The sequence below is a fragment of the Sardina pilchardus genome, chromosome 12, assembly GCF_963854185.1.
Source record: "Sardina pilchardus chromosome 12, fSarPil1.1, whole genome shotgun sequence".
Classification (NCBI taxonomy): Eukaryota; Metazoa; Chordata; class Actinopteri; order Clupeiformes; family Clupeidae; genus Sardina; species Sardina pilchardus.
This window is the reverse complement of record NC_085005.1, coordinates 18418767-18432521: the sequence shown is the minus strand read 5'-3', so window position 1 is coordinate 18432521 and position 13755 is coordinate 18418767. Positions and strand designations below refer to the sequence as shown.

At 44.2% G+C, this 13755-nt stretch overlaps 1 protein-coding gene across 4 annotated transcripts; it reads right to left on the bottom strand.

The window, feature by feature from the left end:
* Window positions 1-5737: 5737 nt before the first annotated feature.
* On the bottom strand, window positions 5738-13033 carry fam167ab (family with sequence similarity 167 member Ab). 4 transcript variants are annotated; one of them, XM_062550454.1, is made up of 4 exons: window positions 12820-13033; window positions 9934-10166; window positions 9394-9842; window positions 5738-7336 (listed from the first exon to the last, which is right to left on the bottom strand). In XM_062550454.1, the coding sequence occupies exons 3-4, from the start codon at window positions 9805-9807 to the stop codon at window positions 7073-7075; spliced, it is 678 nt and encodes a 225-aa protein (XP_062406438.1). In that variant the 5' UTR covers window positions 9808-9842; window positions 9934-10166; window positions 12820-13033; the 3' UTR covers window positions 5738-7072. The 4 variants fall into 4 exon arrangements, with proteins under 4 accessions (XP_062406438.1, XP_062406437.1, XP_062406435.1 ...); XM_062550453.1 differs by having other exon boundaries at window positions 10026-10166; XM_062550451.1 differs by having other exon boundaries at window positions 9394-10166; window positions 12820-13032.
* Between the last annotated feature and the right edge of the window lie 722 nt (window positions 13034-13755).

The following is a 13755-nucleotide window of genomic DNA, read 5'->3' as shown; positions in this document are numbered from 1 at the left end:
AGTGGATAATGCAACATTATTTTGTAGTAGGATATATAGATAGTTGGTAATAGATAATAAAACTATTGAGACCCTAAGGTGTTTTTTTGCCCACTGTCTGTGCACTCTCGAGACCAACCAGTTCCATTTTTAGTGACCGCAACCCTTCATTATAACTTGGCCAGAGCTGTCAAGGAGTGTTTTTGTGGCAGAACTGTTCTCAGAACTCCATATTTACGATATGTGTCCATCTGTGGACAGATGGCCGTCTCCTTCGACTCCACCTGCCCGTCCGTTCCTTCCGAGCACAGTTCTAGAATGTCTGCCATCGCTTGGAAGCCGCATGTTCTGTTTTCTTTGCAGTCAGCGTAGGCCTAGCTTGCCAAAATCTGAGCTCTGAGGCAGAGCAAAGATATTCAGTTGACATTTCCTTCTCAGCCAGTTAGGCATGAATTCCTCACTTATGTGTTATTACTGAAGTTAACAGTTAAAAGTCTTGTTGAACAGGATTTTATAGCCTAGCTTGTGCAGACATAGGCTAGGGTTACTATGACATGCATACCTACACGTGATCAGTATCCGTAATGACTTCGGCATGCTAGTTTCTTCTAAACCTGCTTGCCTTGAGGATGTGACAAACACAGTTGCACCTAAAGACGGTACATTCTTTCACATAGTTTTGTAACACAACCCAAAATGAGAAAAAGCTTGAATGTTGCGTAAAATGTAAATGAAAACAGAATATGATCATCTGCAAATCTCGTGTACCCATATTTTGCTGCAAAAAGAACATAGACAACATATCAAATGTTAAAAATAACACTATTTCATGTAAAATGTACAGTGAGGAGCACATGTATTTGATACCCTGCTAAAACAGGAATATAAAATCATCATTTGACAATTGATCTTAATGCCTTAACTCAAAAAATTAGTACAAATCAAACCGCCAAGGACACCAATTTTCTTTGTGATTGAAGAATGTATCGTAAATAGATAAATGTTTTCCTTAAATGCTAGGGGAAGGAAGTATTTGACCCCCTATGTAACCCTATGGGAATTTAACACATAGGGTTAACATAGGGGCAGGCAGATTTTTATTTTTAAAGGCCAGCTATTTCATGGATCTAGGATATTATGCATCCCGATAAATTTCCCTTGGCCTTTGAAATTAAAATAGCCCCACATCATCACATACCCTTCACCATAGCTAGAGATTGGCATGGTGCTTTTTCCAGTAGGCCTATTAGCCTGTTTGATTTGCATTGAGCTCAATGAGCATCAAACAGGCTAATAGGCCTACTGGAAAAAGCACCATGCCAATCTCAAGCTATGGTGAAAGGTATGTAATGATGTGGGGCTATCTTAATTCCAACGGCCAAGGGAACTTTATCAGGATGCATAATATCCTGAATCCATAAAATAGCTGGCCTTAAAAAATAAAAATCTGCCCGCCCCTATGTTAACCCTATGTGTTGAATTCCCATAGGGTTACATTGGGGGTCAAATACTTACTTCCCCCTAGCATTTAGGAAGAACATTTATTTATTTACGAAACATTCTTCCATCACAAAGAAAATTGGCGTACTTAGCGGTTTTATTTTTACTCAATTTTTGAATTAAGACATTAAGATCAATTGTCAAATGACGATTTTCTATTCCTCTTTTTAGGCAACTTTAGCATGGTATCAAATACATTTTCTCCTCACTGTATGTTCATTTTAAATTTGATGTCAGCAACACATTTCAAAAAAAGGGACAGGGAAATGTTTACCATTAAATTGCACTGCTTCATTTAATAACATTCTGTTTAGGAACTGAGATCAGAGTTTTGACAATGAAATGTCCCATTCTTGCCCAATATAGTTTTTCAGCATCAATGCTCATCAGTCTGGTGTCTTTTGAATCATTTTAGTCATGCACCCAATTTGACAAGTCTGGACTGCAAACAGACCATTTAGCGCTTGGACTCTTCCTCTATGGAGAAATACTGTTTAAATACTGTATATGCAGTATTCATTTTGCCATTGTTTTCCTGATATGTTCAAGGTCTTCCCTGATACAAGGCATGTCTGGATGTGCCATATGTGCAAGATGGGGCCAAGATTCTTATCCTGCTAAATCCTTCGAGAACATGCTACATTTTCACTTAAAGCTAGCAAAGAATCTTCATGATGTAGTACCTTCAGGGAACGCTTCGAGTTTGTTTTTAAGAGTGTAGTAGGCCTATGAAGGAAAAGGGTTTCGCAAACAACAATACCACTGATGGTCTGATTTGACGGACTTCAATGAAGCATTATACATTTCCCTTGTGGTCTACAGTATAGTGTCCCATTACTTTGTCTCGTACAGTCGGAGCGCTGCCAGAGCTCTCATTGCAGAACTGCATCTTCAGAGACATTTTTGGGAAGCCAGCCAGTGGTCCCATTCATTCATTCCCAGCACGGTCTGCACAATCATAAATAACGAAATGACATTCGATTGCCGTGGATGTCCTTGCACGAATTGTCTAAATGACTGTAATGATTCACTGTTTACGGGCCATCAAAACGGCTGACATTGGCCTCCTGGCTGACCTCAATTCGTTTGACCAGAGTTGACTGGAACATTCGCATTCAGATCTGAGTCTCTCATTAGATGTACTGGAGGCATATGGAGGCTCCTCTGTTACAGTAATTTCCTGCATATAAGCCGCATTGTGTATAAGCCGCAGGATAGTGTTTTATGCAAGTTAAAAGAAACAAAACTATATTAACACCATATTAACTGCCCCCCTGTATTAACCTCATAGCTGAAGAAATTTTGCAAAATCAATGTATTAGCCGCGGCTAATAGTCGGGAAATTACGGTAAGCATGAAATGCAAAGAGTCCGCGGCACTGTCCACACTTTATGAAGTAATCCTTTTACACTACACAGGTTTTCATTGATGGCTTCATGTTAGCTTCACTGTAACAAAAAACCTCACTCGGAAAAGCAACATTTCCTTCTTCCAAGTGAGCCCAGGCTTCTTCCTTGGTAATACTTGCATGATCCTTTTGTAGCCTATTGCATTTATCTGTGTTGTTTTTCTCCCATCACAACTGATAAAATAGGAACAAAGGGCTTTCTGTTATCTTGGCTTTGTGGTCAACATGTTTAGCTATCTGATTTCCAAAAAAAACAAAAACAAATGCACACTTCCATTCATTTGTGCAGAAAAGAATTTGTGGGGACACTGAGTGGAGATCCTGAAGCTCTTCTGCACAAGACATGGGGTGCTTCTCATTTGTCTTTTTATCTATCCTCTCTTCCTTCCTCGGCCTTTGTTCCCACTGATAGATAGATAGATAGATAGATAGATAGATAGATGGTCTATCCAGTGTTCTTTAGATCAGTGGGAACGAGCCAGAGGACCGAGGAAGGAAGGAAGGAAGGGATGATAGATAAAAAGTCGAATGAGAAGAGCCCAGAGAGAGTGTGATATTGGCTATGTCCAGAAGTCAAGCGTGCACGCTGGGCAGTGTGCATTTTCCAGAAGTTACGTCAGAATAGACTGTCCGAAAGTCAAGCGCTCTCACTAGTTGGGTACTTCGTTTGGCGTGATTTCCAAGCGTGCATCGATGCATCTTTTTTGCCCTCAGGTATCCCATAATCCATTGCGCAGCGCAGGTCAAGCTCCACACGTCATGCAAATCGTCAACACACCCCCCTCCCCGAGTCAGGTGACGCCAACTAGTTAGTGCTGTCCAAATGTAGGTAGGGACGCATACTGGGGAGCAAGCTAACTAATACGCTACTGGGAAGAAGGTACTACCCAGCGTGCACGCTTGACTTCTGGACAAAGCCAAGAACAACTGCACAGCTTCCCTCACCTTACATTACCTCACCAAGCAGAGGTGCAGCCAGCTAATAACTGCAGCAAGCTGTAACTCAAGCATGAAAATGCAGACCTCAGCAAAGGCATTCATTCTTAAGCTGCCCTCTCCATTGTAAGGGAAGAAGGAAGAAGGAAAGAAAGAAAATTCAAGAGTCTCTTTCCTGCTCTGCTCACAAAAGATAAAGGAGCTTCTAACGGCAGTTGGGAATGATGGGGGGGGGCGGGGGAGCACAGTTCTAATTGTTTTGAGAATATCCAGCCCACACTTTGGAAGAAGGGGAATAAAGAAAATGTTACACTCTGACAAATTTTGGTAACCAAGATGACAGATCGCATGACTTGTAGAGGAAGTGGGTGTGCGCCATAGATCACTTGAGTCATCTGATTCCCAAGTGTTTCATGCTAAGGTGTGTCATTACCTGGGTGTGAAATATTACCTTGCTCAAAGCTGCTAAGAACTATTGATACTAAGATAAAGCACACCCTTCTGGCTATTCTCCTGGACATAATCTACCTCATGGTTGTTAGTTGAATACAAAAGAAAGGCTATGTTACCCCGGATTTGTCTCTGCAGTCTGCAACGTTATCCGTTGTGTTGTAGGACATGCTAAAGCTCAAACTTTACAAGATGGTGTTTGTGTAGACAAGCCAGGAAATCCGGTTTTCATATTGTTCTGGAATTAAGCAAAAATGTTTCGGTGCAAATCGAAGCAATGTCGCCTGGGTGGTTAATTGGAAGTTATTTCATTCTGACCAGCCAAGTGTGCAGTGTGTGTGTGTTTGTGTGTGTGCTTTTACAGTGAGATGAGAGGTCTCCCTCATATACAATGACTCATGTCATTTGCAGCATCCATCTAAATCTACAGAGCCAAGCCTTGTTCAAGGGGCAGATAGTTCAATACAGGGTCTTTGCACTGTGTGTGTGTGCGTGCATGTGTGTGCGTGCGTGCGTGCGTGTGTGTGTGCGTGCGTGTGTGTGTGTGTGTGTGTAAAATATATTACATCAATATTGGCACCTGACAGCTTAACTTCAGAACACAGACAGGAAGGTCTCTCCCTGCTTAACCGCTACACATACACGTATGAAAAATGCATTTAATCAACAGCTACTGCCTGCGGATGAAGGGAGCTGTGCCGACAAACCACGAGCAGCTCTGCAAGATGCATTAGATTACTGTGGGTTGACTGAGTATGGCAATCAGCGGATGCCTGTACACACACTCTTGTATTGTTGATGGCGTTTATTGCATGTGGCAGTTGTATGCGTTTGCGTGTTTGTGGCACATGTTGAAAACACGGACGCATTAACTTCAGAAGACAGCCTGAGGGTCCGTCTCCTCGTCAGTCTCAACACTAATGAAAAAATGCATTTAGTTAATCCACTCTGCAGACAGCTGTTGGTGGTGGTACTTCACCTCCAAACTGCAAACACCTGTTGCACGAGACTCATTGTATTATTGTGGGTTGACTGAGATTGAATATTGTATCACAGTGCATGAAGCACTATGCGTACAGTATAACAATATTCTCTTGTTGGTAAAAACCTTCGTGCATGCCACTGTAGACTTTTTCCATCAGAGGGAAATTCTCACATAGAAGCATGTTTGTGGTATAAGCGGAGGACACATGACAGCACTTTAGAATGCAGTCAGGGAGGTCTGTCCATTCTTAAGTCTGGCACTGGTGAAAAAATGTTTTGAATTAATAGCTACGTACTGTCTGCAGAGTGCCACTTAAGGACACTACACCTCTGTAAGCATTGGAGAATTGCTGTATTGCTGTACAACATGCGCTGAATGATTGCGGTTTCACCGAGTATGTAAACAGTATTGTCTTGTTGATAAGTCTTTACATGGTACCATATTGCCGACTTTTTTGTGCAAATGTGACTGACAGGACATTTCTTAAGAAGTGTTTTTAATATTATTGTTGTACAGAATAGCAGAGGATAGAGCGTAGAAATAAACAAAAATAAAGTTACTTTATATTCATGAAAGTCACTGTAGACACACAAAATAAGACATGTGCATTTCATCCTTTTTGAATGTGCATTTAAAAAGTGTGCCTCCAATGGAGAGGTTCTCTCTACGTACCATTAAGGCTTTAGTCAGCAGAAAGTCAAAGGCAGACCCGTGAGGGGCAAACAAGCTACACAAACTGGGCTTTACACAAGGGGCCACTGCTAATGAAGCAATCATCCATGAAGAGCCCCTACCCACAAGTTTGTACTATCTAGACACAGAGAGAGAGAGAGAGAGAGAGAAACAGAGAGAAAGAGCGGGAAGTGGGAGGGTGCCTATCTACAGTACTGTGTGTGAGTGTGCCAGTATAGCACTCTGCAAAGAGGGCAAGGAACACAGTGCCCGGCTCAGTCCATTTCAGCGTCCATTTGATCGATTGGATCCTTGATCACAGTGATCCAGTGGATCGCTCGCTGATCAGGTCCTGGTCGGTCTCCTACCGTCAGCTTCTACTTTGGGAGTGGGGAGGCACAGTATACCCAGAGGAGGGTCTAAATGACCTACGTGTACAGCAGAATGGACTTCTCGCCTGCAGATCTGAAGCAGGAGGATTTGAAGAGGCACGTGCAATTCCGATTCAATTCTTATTGTCTTGAATGCAAATAAGGAGGAGATCTGAGGCTTTTCTGTGTGTGAATGCTGTCCTGTCTCTGTCCAATTCACCTTTTCAATCCAACCATACCAACTCCAGCTACGCTTTCTACAAGCACCCTTGGTTGAAAGCAGTGCAATAAAAATGGTCCATGAGCTAAATCATGTGTTTAGCTAACTTGGATTGCCACTGATGAGAACAATAAGCTAAGCAGAGAAGGGAAGAATGGCAAGATATGCCAGTTGAAAACACCTCAACCTGTTATAGACATAAGAATGTGAACACTCTTCAAACCAAATGTTCTTGCGCCAGGTATCGACAGAAGATTGTAGACTACAAAGTCTTCAAACAAGGTGTGCTTGGACCCGGAACAGATGGAGGAATTGTCAGTGATAGAAGATTGTGTGTGAAGAGTGTTGTGTTGAGATTGGTGCTACACAATGGTGGTGGTTAGTGAGTTTCGACCCTCACTGTTAACCATTTTGGCTGCTTTATAAATGCAGTTTTGTTGTTATTGTTGTTGTTGTTGTTGTTGTTTTTGTGGTGTTGAGGAGCCCTCTGAAGTAGGCCGGTGACCCCCCGTCCCCGTCCCCATCCCCGTCCCCTGCGCGTTAGCCTGCTGCTAGCAGAGCGAAAAGCGGCGCGAGTTGATGTTCATCTTGGTGACGCCGATGAGGCGCAGCGGTGCGGAGAGGCCGAAGCCCGGCGTGACGGGGCTGTCGCACAGCAGGTCGGACAGCTCGTCGCGCTCCTCCAGCCCGTAGGTGGCGTCGTTGAGCATGCGGCGGTGCAGGTGGCACGTCTGCTCGATCTTCAGCTTGTTGATGTCGCCGCGGAGACGCATGAGCTGCCGCGCCAGCTGCTGGTCCTGCACACGCATGTCCTTCTGGAGGGGGGGCGGAGCGAGAGAGGAAGGAACCAATCAGAGAGCAGGAAGTGCTGAACAGGTGTCCGATACAATGACAGCAAAACATTTCAAACAGTTTGGCCATGTCAAGCTCCAGCACCCAATGGATGAAAGAAATTAAACAGTTTGAAATGTCAAATGACTACATTCAGTCATATTAAAATAATTGAATTGCTATTTTTTCACAACTGCGACTTCTGGGAGGTCTGCTGTCATGATGATAGACCTAAGACTCTTCACACGCAAATGCTTTTCAGACTTTCCCATTGACTCACAGGCGCAGCTGTCTGTTAGGAGAAATGGTTCTACCTTTAAAAATGTGTCCAGGATACTGCTATTGTAATGGAAAAATGCTAGTTAATTTTTAACAAGAGAAACACAGCCCAACAGACACAGACAGACAGACACACACACACACACACACACACACATACACCATTCCTGGATAGAGGAGGACACAAAGGCAACACGATCCTTTCCTTTCCCTTTCACTGCTAACACCAAGCCCCCATTCTTCCCATGTCTTCATTTCTTTGTACAAATGTTTGTGGACACACACTGGGAAGGCCTCAGGGAGGGGGGTGGGGGTCACTGCCCCTTATTCTCTCCCAGGCAAGAGGCGCCTCTTTGCGTGCCTGGCCTTAGCAGTCCATGCATGCGTATGTGCCACTTTTCACACAATTAAACCAAACAAAAAAAGGCGGCGACAGAAAAAACGTCAGACCCTCTTGGAAAATCAGTGGGGTGGGGGTGATGATAGAGGGAGATGGTGGTGGTGGTGGTGGTGGTTGGGGGGGGCGGGGGTTGAGAAGGCAGGACCTGGTCACCACTTGCGTTCTGCCCCTGCGATCGCTTCCACCCACTTTAACTTGAATGCCCGCGCAGCACCATAATGTGGGACTGGAAGTGCGGACGTTGGCGCCGTCGTTAATTAGTAATTAGCTAACTGGTGGCAGATCAGCTCCCGGGGCCTTCTGGGAGCCAGTGGGAGGTGGGGAAATTCTACCCAGGAGGGGAGGGGAGGTCGGACATCAAAGTCTCCATAACAAACCTCATTTAGTTTCCAGGAAGTAATGTCATCATTTACTTAATAAAGTACCTGTTTTTGTACTTATTTACTGACATGAGACACCATGTACACCATGTATGTCCTAAGAAAGAGATTCACGCTTTAAAAGAAAAAAGACACTAAAAGGGTTCTGATCTTAACATCAAAGTAAAACAATGTAAAAAGTTGTACAGTATGTCTCCTCAAAGGACACGTGCATGATAATGAAAGGCTAGCTGCTAGGCATATTCAGGTTTGTATTTTCACCTGACTGACACACTCTGGCCTTTTAAGCTCCTTGAGAATGGTCACCTCTGCTCCAAATTCTTCTCAGTGCATTTACTTGGAATATTTGAGCTATTTAGAAAATGTGAACTTTTTCTTTTCTTTTTTTTAAATAGTGCAGTTGTTCTTTAAAGCCGATTCATACCCTTAATTTATGGAACTGCACTTCCTGTTTTTAGCAAACAAACAATATGCAGGCATCACCGTCATAAAGCTCATGTTGACAGATTATTGTTTATACCATACAAATGGAATTCTCAGAATAAATCGTATTAGACTTAACTAATTGAGTACTGAACATTATCAATCAGACAATAGAGTCTGTGAGAAACTACCTATACTGTAAGTTGACAAAGTATGAGAGTATATGAGAGTATTAGTCTCTGTACATGTCACCTGAGCTATCTGGCCTAATCATAAAATGCACTTTTTGTTCATTTCTGTAGCACCATTATCAATGGACATGGTCACGAGGCTCTTCCCAGAATCGGAATCCCCTAGAGCAGATGCATGGAAAGGAAAAACCCCTCTCCTAATCGTAGACTTTCAGCTGAGCCCATCTCAAAAAGGGGGGGCCTAACGCAGAAGCCTGTTAGAGGGAATGAAAGTGTGTGGGGGGGGGGTAGGGGGGGGGGGGGGGGTACAGGAAGGAAGGGGGGGGAGAAAGCAGGAACAAAAGCAAGGTGATTCGGGATTCTCTTACCAGTTCCTTCCGCAACCAATCAAGCGCCTCGTCAATATTCCCAAAGCCCTTCAGGTTCCCCGAGGCTGGGACGGCGTCTCCTGAGATGTGCTCACTCGGAGCAGCACTTCCCCCCTGGCCGTCCTCTGAGGAAACCCCACTGCTGCTGCTACTGGTGGTGCTCTGCCCCGGGCGTGTCTTTGCCCCCCCGTCCGCGACCCCGGCGACCCCTCTGTTGGCGCTCTGGTGGGCCTCCACCTGGTCCCTCCACTCCTGGTAAGACGGCCGACGCGTCTCCAGCCTCAGCTTCTGCGTCAGGGCCTTCAGCGTCCGCAGGTGGTCGTCCGAGGAGGAGTTGTCCAAGTCGTCCAGGCAGTTCGGCCCGTCCACGTCCTCCACTTCGATCGCCGGCATCGGCGGTGGCTCCGGGTCCATGGCTTTTTCGTCAGAGGAGAAGAGAGAAGAAGAGGCTAGAATAGAACAACAGGAGTGTTCAGTCGCAGATCGGGGAACGCCAGTCAGGCGAGTCTCATCTTGCCACCAGTCTGATGCCTAGCTTACATGCAAGAGCAGGTATTCACAATCTGCTCTCATCCCTCTACAGTATAACCATTAGAATCAGGCCGTTCAAAACAAGGCGAGGTCACAGTTACGTCTTGTTTCGTTTCTTCAAGGTGAGGTCAGGTCACGTTTTGTTCCTCTTCCTCCTCTTGATCACAGTGTGAGCGTGTGTGCCTTTTTTTTTTACAGAATCAAAGGATGTCCGTTTGTGAATAGGTCAACCTGAGTTGAACCTGAAGAGGAAGACATAAAAACAGAGAGAGTTAGGTTAATGAGCTGTATTCTCTTCAGGAGATAGGCTAATAACAAACGCACACAGGCGAGGGGAAATCTTTGAACGCTGACTGCTTGAGTGAAATGTTTCCCCCATCCTACCCTATCATGTCATGGACCGGATCCCTATGTGGTAGTTGCCATGGCAACAGAACACAGCAAATGACTCGGCACTTTCTTTTGGTCTGTCATGACTGAATCGTATGGGGACAGTGCTGGCTCTGCAGGGAATGGAGAATTTGACCAATTCATGAACAAATAAACTCAGATGATCTCCCTCTCAAACTACTATCAGTATCCTCTATTTGATTCCGCATTTGTCAGTAACATGTCCTCTTTCAGTACTTTCGTATGTCATGTCTAGGCTGCACCTTTTAACTAGGCTTTGCCTTCCTCACCTATGTGTCATCTTCACATGTCAGGTGATGAAAGCGGCGGCAATGAAATGTTTCCTGTTCCATCGCGTTCTTAAGTTGAGCGGCTATCAAAGGCACGGAACACTCCCCTGCCCTGGCACGTTGTTCTAACCTCCTGAGAGGTGCTATCGCCATGACGAGGAACCAAGTCCGCTCCCTCAGCCAATCACGTTGAGACTTGCGGTGGTGTTTTTTTTTCACGTCCTGGGGTGAAACGTTACCCACCTCCACCCAAGTGGCGTGATTGAAAAGCAATCACAACAGATGGTGGGCTTTTGTAAACAGTCCATCCATACCTACACACATAAAGCAAGCAGAAATAAATAAATTAAGACTCCCTGTGATAAGTCTGCAGAGCTGTGGGAAAATCCTGAGTAATCAATCCTGGTGATTTTTATACCTTAATCAATAAACAAGTTACGGATGGAAAGAGCTAAGCACTAATGCACTGAGGCCAATGCCTTAGATCAGTGAGCTTATCAACTTTTATAGAAACTCTCGACTATTACTCTCCTTTGGGTAAAAAACACTGCTGAACCACTCGGGGTGAAAGAAGGAGAGGTATAGCAACCAGACACTCGTAAGGAGATTTTGGTTCCTTAGTTTACAAGAGGACACAGACTGCTTCTAAAATGAAACCCTATACTGCACTGTGAAATGCACAGGGCAGTTCCACCTAATGCCACACATCAAGGCTGGGCAGTTAATCCAGTTAATGCCCCATACAGTCACACTTTTAGCTGATGGTCGGGCTATTACTGTCAGAGAACTTCTGCAATGAATAAAGGACTGCGGCTCCGAATATGACATAAAAGATAAATCAGCGTAGAAGCCAGTATGGCCAGTGATTCAGAAGGGTTTTTACAAGGTCATGAGGAATATTCTGTTTCTAACAAACACAGCAAAGTGCATAAAATGGCTTCTACGCCACAGCCAAACGCAACAGGACACAAGTAAGAAACGCCAGGACCCGACTGTATGTGTAACAGTATCCGAAGACCAGAATCTCACATCGGCACACACATGGATTTACAATTGGGCAGGAAAAGTGATGCCACTGGCCTGCTCCTATGATTCCATGTCCAGACATTCAGCGGTTACAACCTTAACGACTACATTGCCTGCCAACGTCTGCCCCGTGCCCAGGGTAGGCTGCACTTATTAAGTACCCGCTGTGGGTACAGCAGAAACATCAAAATGTGATCTGGCAACTGATCTCACTCTCTCTCATCCTCGTCTCCACCAACAGAGCCAACTTATGCTGGCATGATTCATATGAATTATGTTCAAAGGACAAATCAGGGAAGCAGCCAAATGGGACTGTCTGTGTTGTTTTCTTGATGTAAGCATGCTTGATGCTTAATAAGGCCTATGATTAAAAAGTTTACTGTTATTAACAGAATCTAAGGATGCTGCTTGTCATCTGCAGAGAGCCTGACTCTGCCATCTGTACATTCAAGAGTAAAGCCTGTTGTTAGGATTGTTTTTCTCCCTCTCCCAAATGAGCCAACTGTAGGGGTACCACACCATTATTACTTTAAGCTTATCCCCTGGTCTTGCCATCATGTCTCCTCTTCCATTTCACCAAACATTAAGAAAGCCCCATTATGGAAAATAACTGCATAACACTATTAACCTGTGTTGTTGTTGTTGTTGTTGTTAGTAGCCTTATTCTCTGTAGAAGGCCTATGTATTATTTAAAACAGATTTTAAGTCTGATCCACTTTTATCCAACATAGCAAACGTTTGTTTAATGCACAACAACAACCGGCTTCTCCGACAGGGACCATCAGAGAAACTGCTTACACACAAGCTCCGCCGTCACAGTTGGGTGAAATCGATAAATAAGTAGCTTTGCAGGGTCCCGCAGCGGCGCTGTCCTTAAGGAATAACCTTGTAGCCTAGTTTTCCAGTAGCCTTAAATGTGGTTGTAAAGAATTCCCAAAGATAGGCTACTCTAGCACGCTTTAATGCTAAGGATATCTAAACATGGTCTATCCCTAAAAACAAGAAACGCGAGAAGACAACATTAAGCCTACTTGGAGAATTAATGAATCTATTCTATTACATAGGTAGCTTATAATGAGCTAAACGAAAGAATAGCCTTGCGTTGTTATCCTCGTGTTAACCAGAAGTTTATATGCAGAAAACAAGTGTATCTATGAACCCCTTAGAACTGAAAAATGAAATCGCTCACCTGGCACAACCTTGATGCACACACACAGTCAACAAAATGTTAGGTACTTTGCGCTCCCAAAAGTTGATGTGACCAGAGCGACGCATTTCAATAAGGTCTCTTACTTCATCACAGGTCTACATCACGTAGACTCTGCATGGCCCTATCATCATTAGAGGAGGGGCGACATGAGTTTCGTCAGGTTTTGGTTGCCTGGAGACAGTTTACGAATCTTCGTGAAAACTGCGCGCGTCCTTCCCATGCGCAAACGTGCGCCCGAGTAGTGTGATCTTGGTGTCCTGTAAGCGCTGCAGCGTTTACGGCACACTAAGCAGCTATCCTATGTGCGCTATCTCTCTCATAGAAAGTCTTACTCTGAGCATTGCCAAAAAGAACGAAGTTGCTCTGGAATTCGGCCACTATAGGCTACGTCATCAAATGCCGTGCACAGTTAAATGTGTGGCTTATCTTATGCTTCTACACAAATTACAAATTACACATTAATATTAAATAGCAGACTATTGGGGACTATTCTCTTCTTGATCAAACTACTTTTTTGCCTGCTCAAATGTATAGCCTAATGACAAGTATGCCTTAGTCTGGCCCCTCTATTCAAGTAGCCTAGCCTATATCCATTGCCTACCTTTCATCATACGCGGTATAGCCTATACTAGGCCTATGTTCTATGCGGCACATCATTTACCTTTCGCTTTTAGGCATTGAGAGTTGGATTATATAGCCAACATTTTGCAGTGCATAGTCCTTTACACCTCATCCATATTTGGTACAGAGCATAGCCTACTAATGATACTCGCCTGCCCTCTTCTGGTGTAAAAATAGCCTTCTCATGCGTTCAAAGAATTGCGTTTTGTGCAAATAATTTAACTCTTCATTTTGTAAATTTTGTTCACTTATGTTTTCAGGGTGATACATCTATAAGTTAATGCATTTCTCAAC

Bases quoted from the DNA above. Each gene is read 5' to 3' on its own strand.
- fam167ab (XM_062550454.1), bottom strand. From the start codon at position 9,807: ATGGACCCGGAGCCACCGCCGATGCCGGCGATCGAAGTGGAGGACGTG. The intron at 7,337-9,393 runs GTAAGAGAATCC...CCCCCCCTCCAG, and splicing joins ATTGGTTGCGGAAGGAACTG to AAGGACATGCGTGTGCAGGA.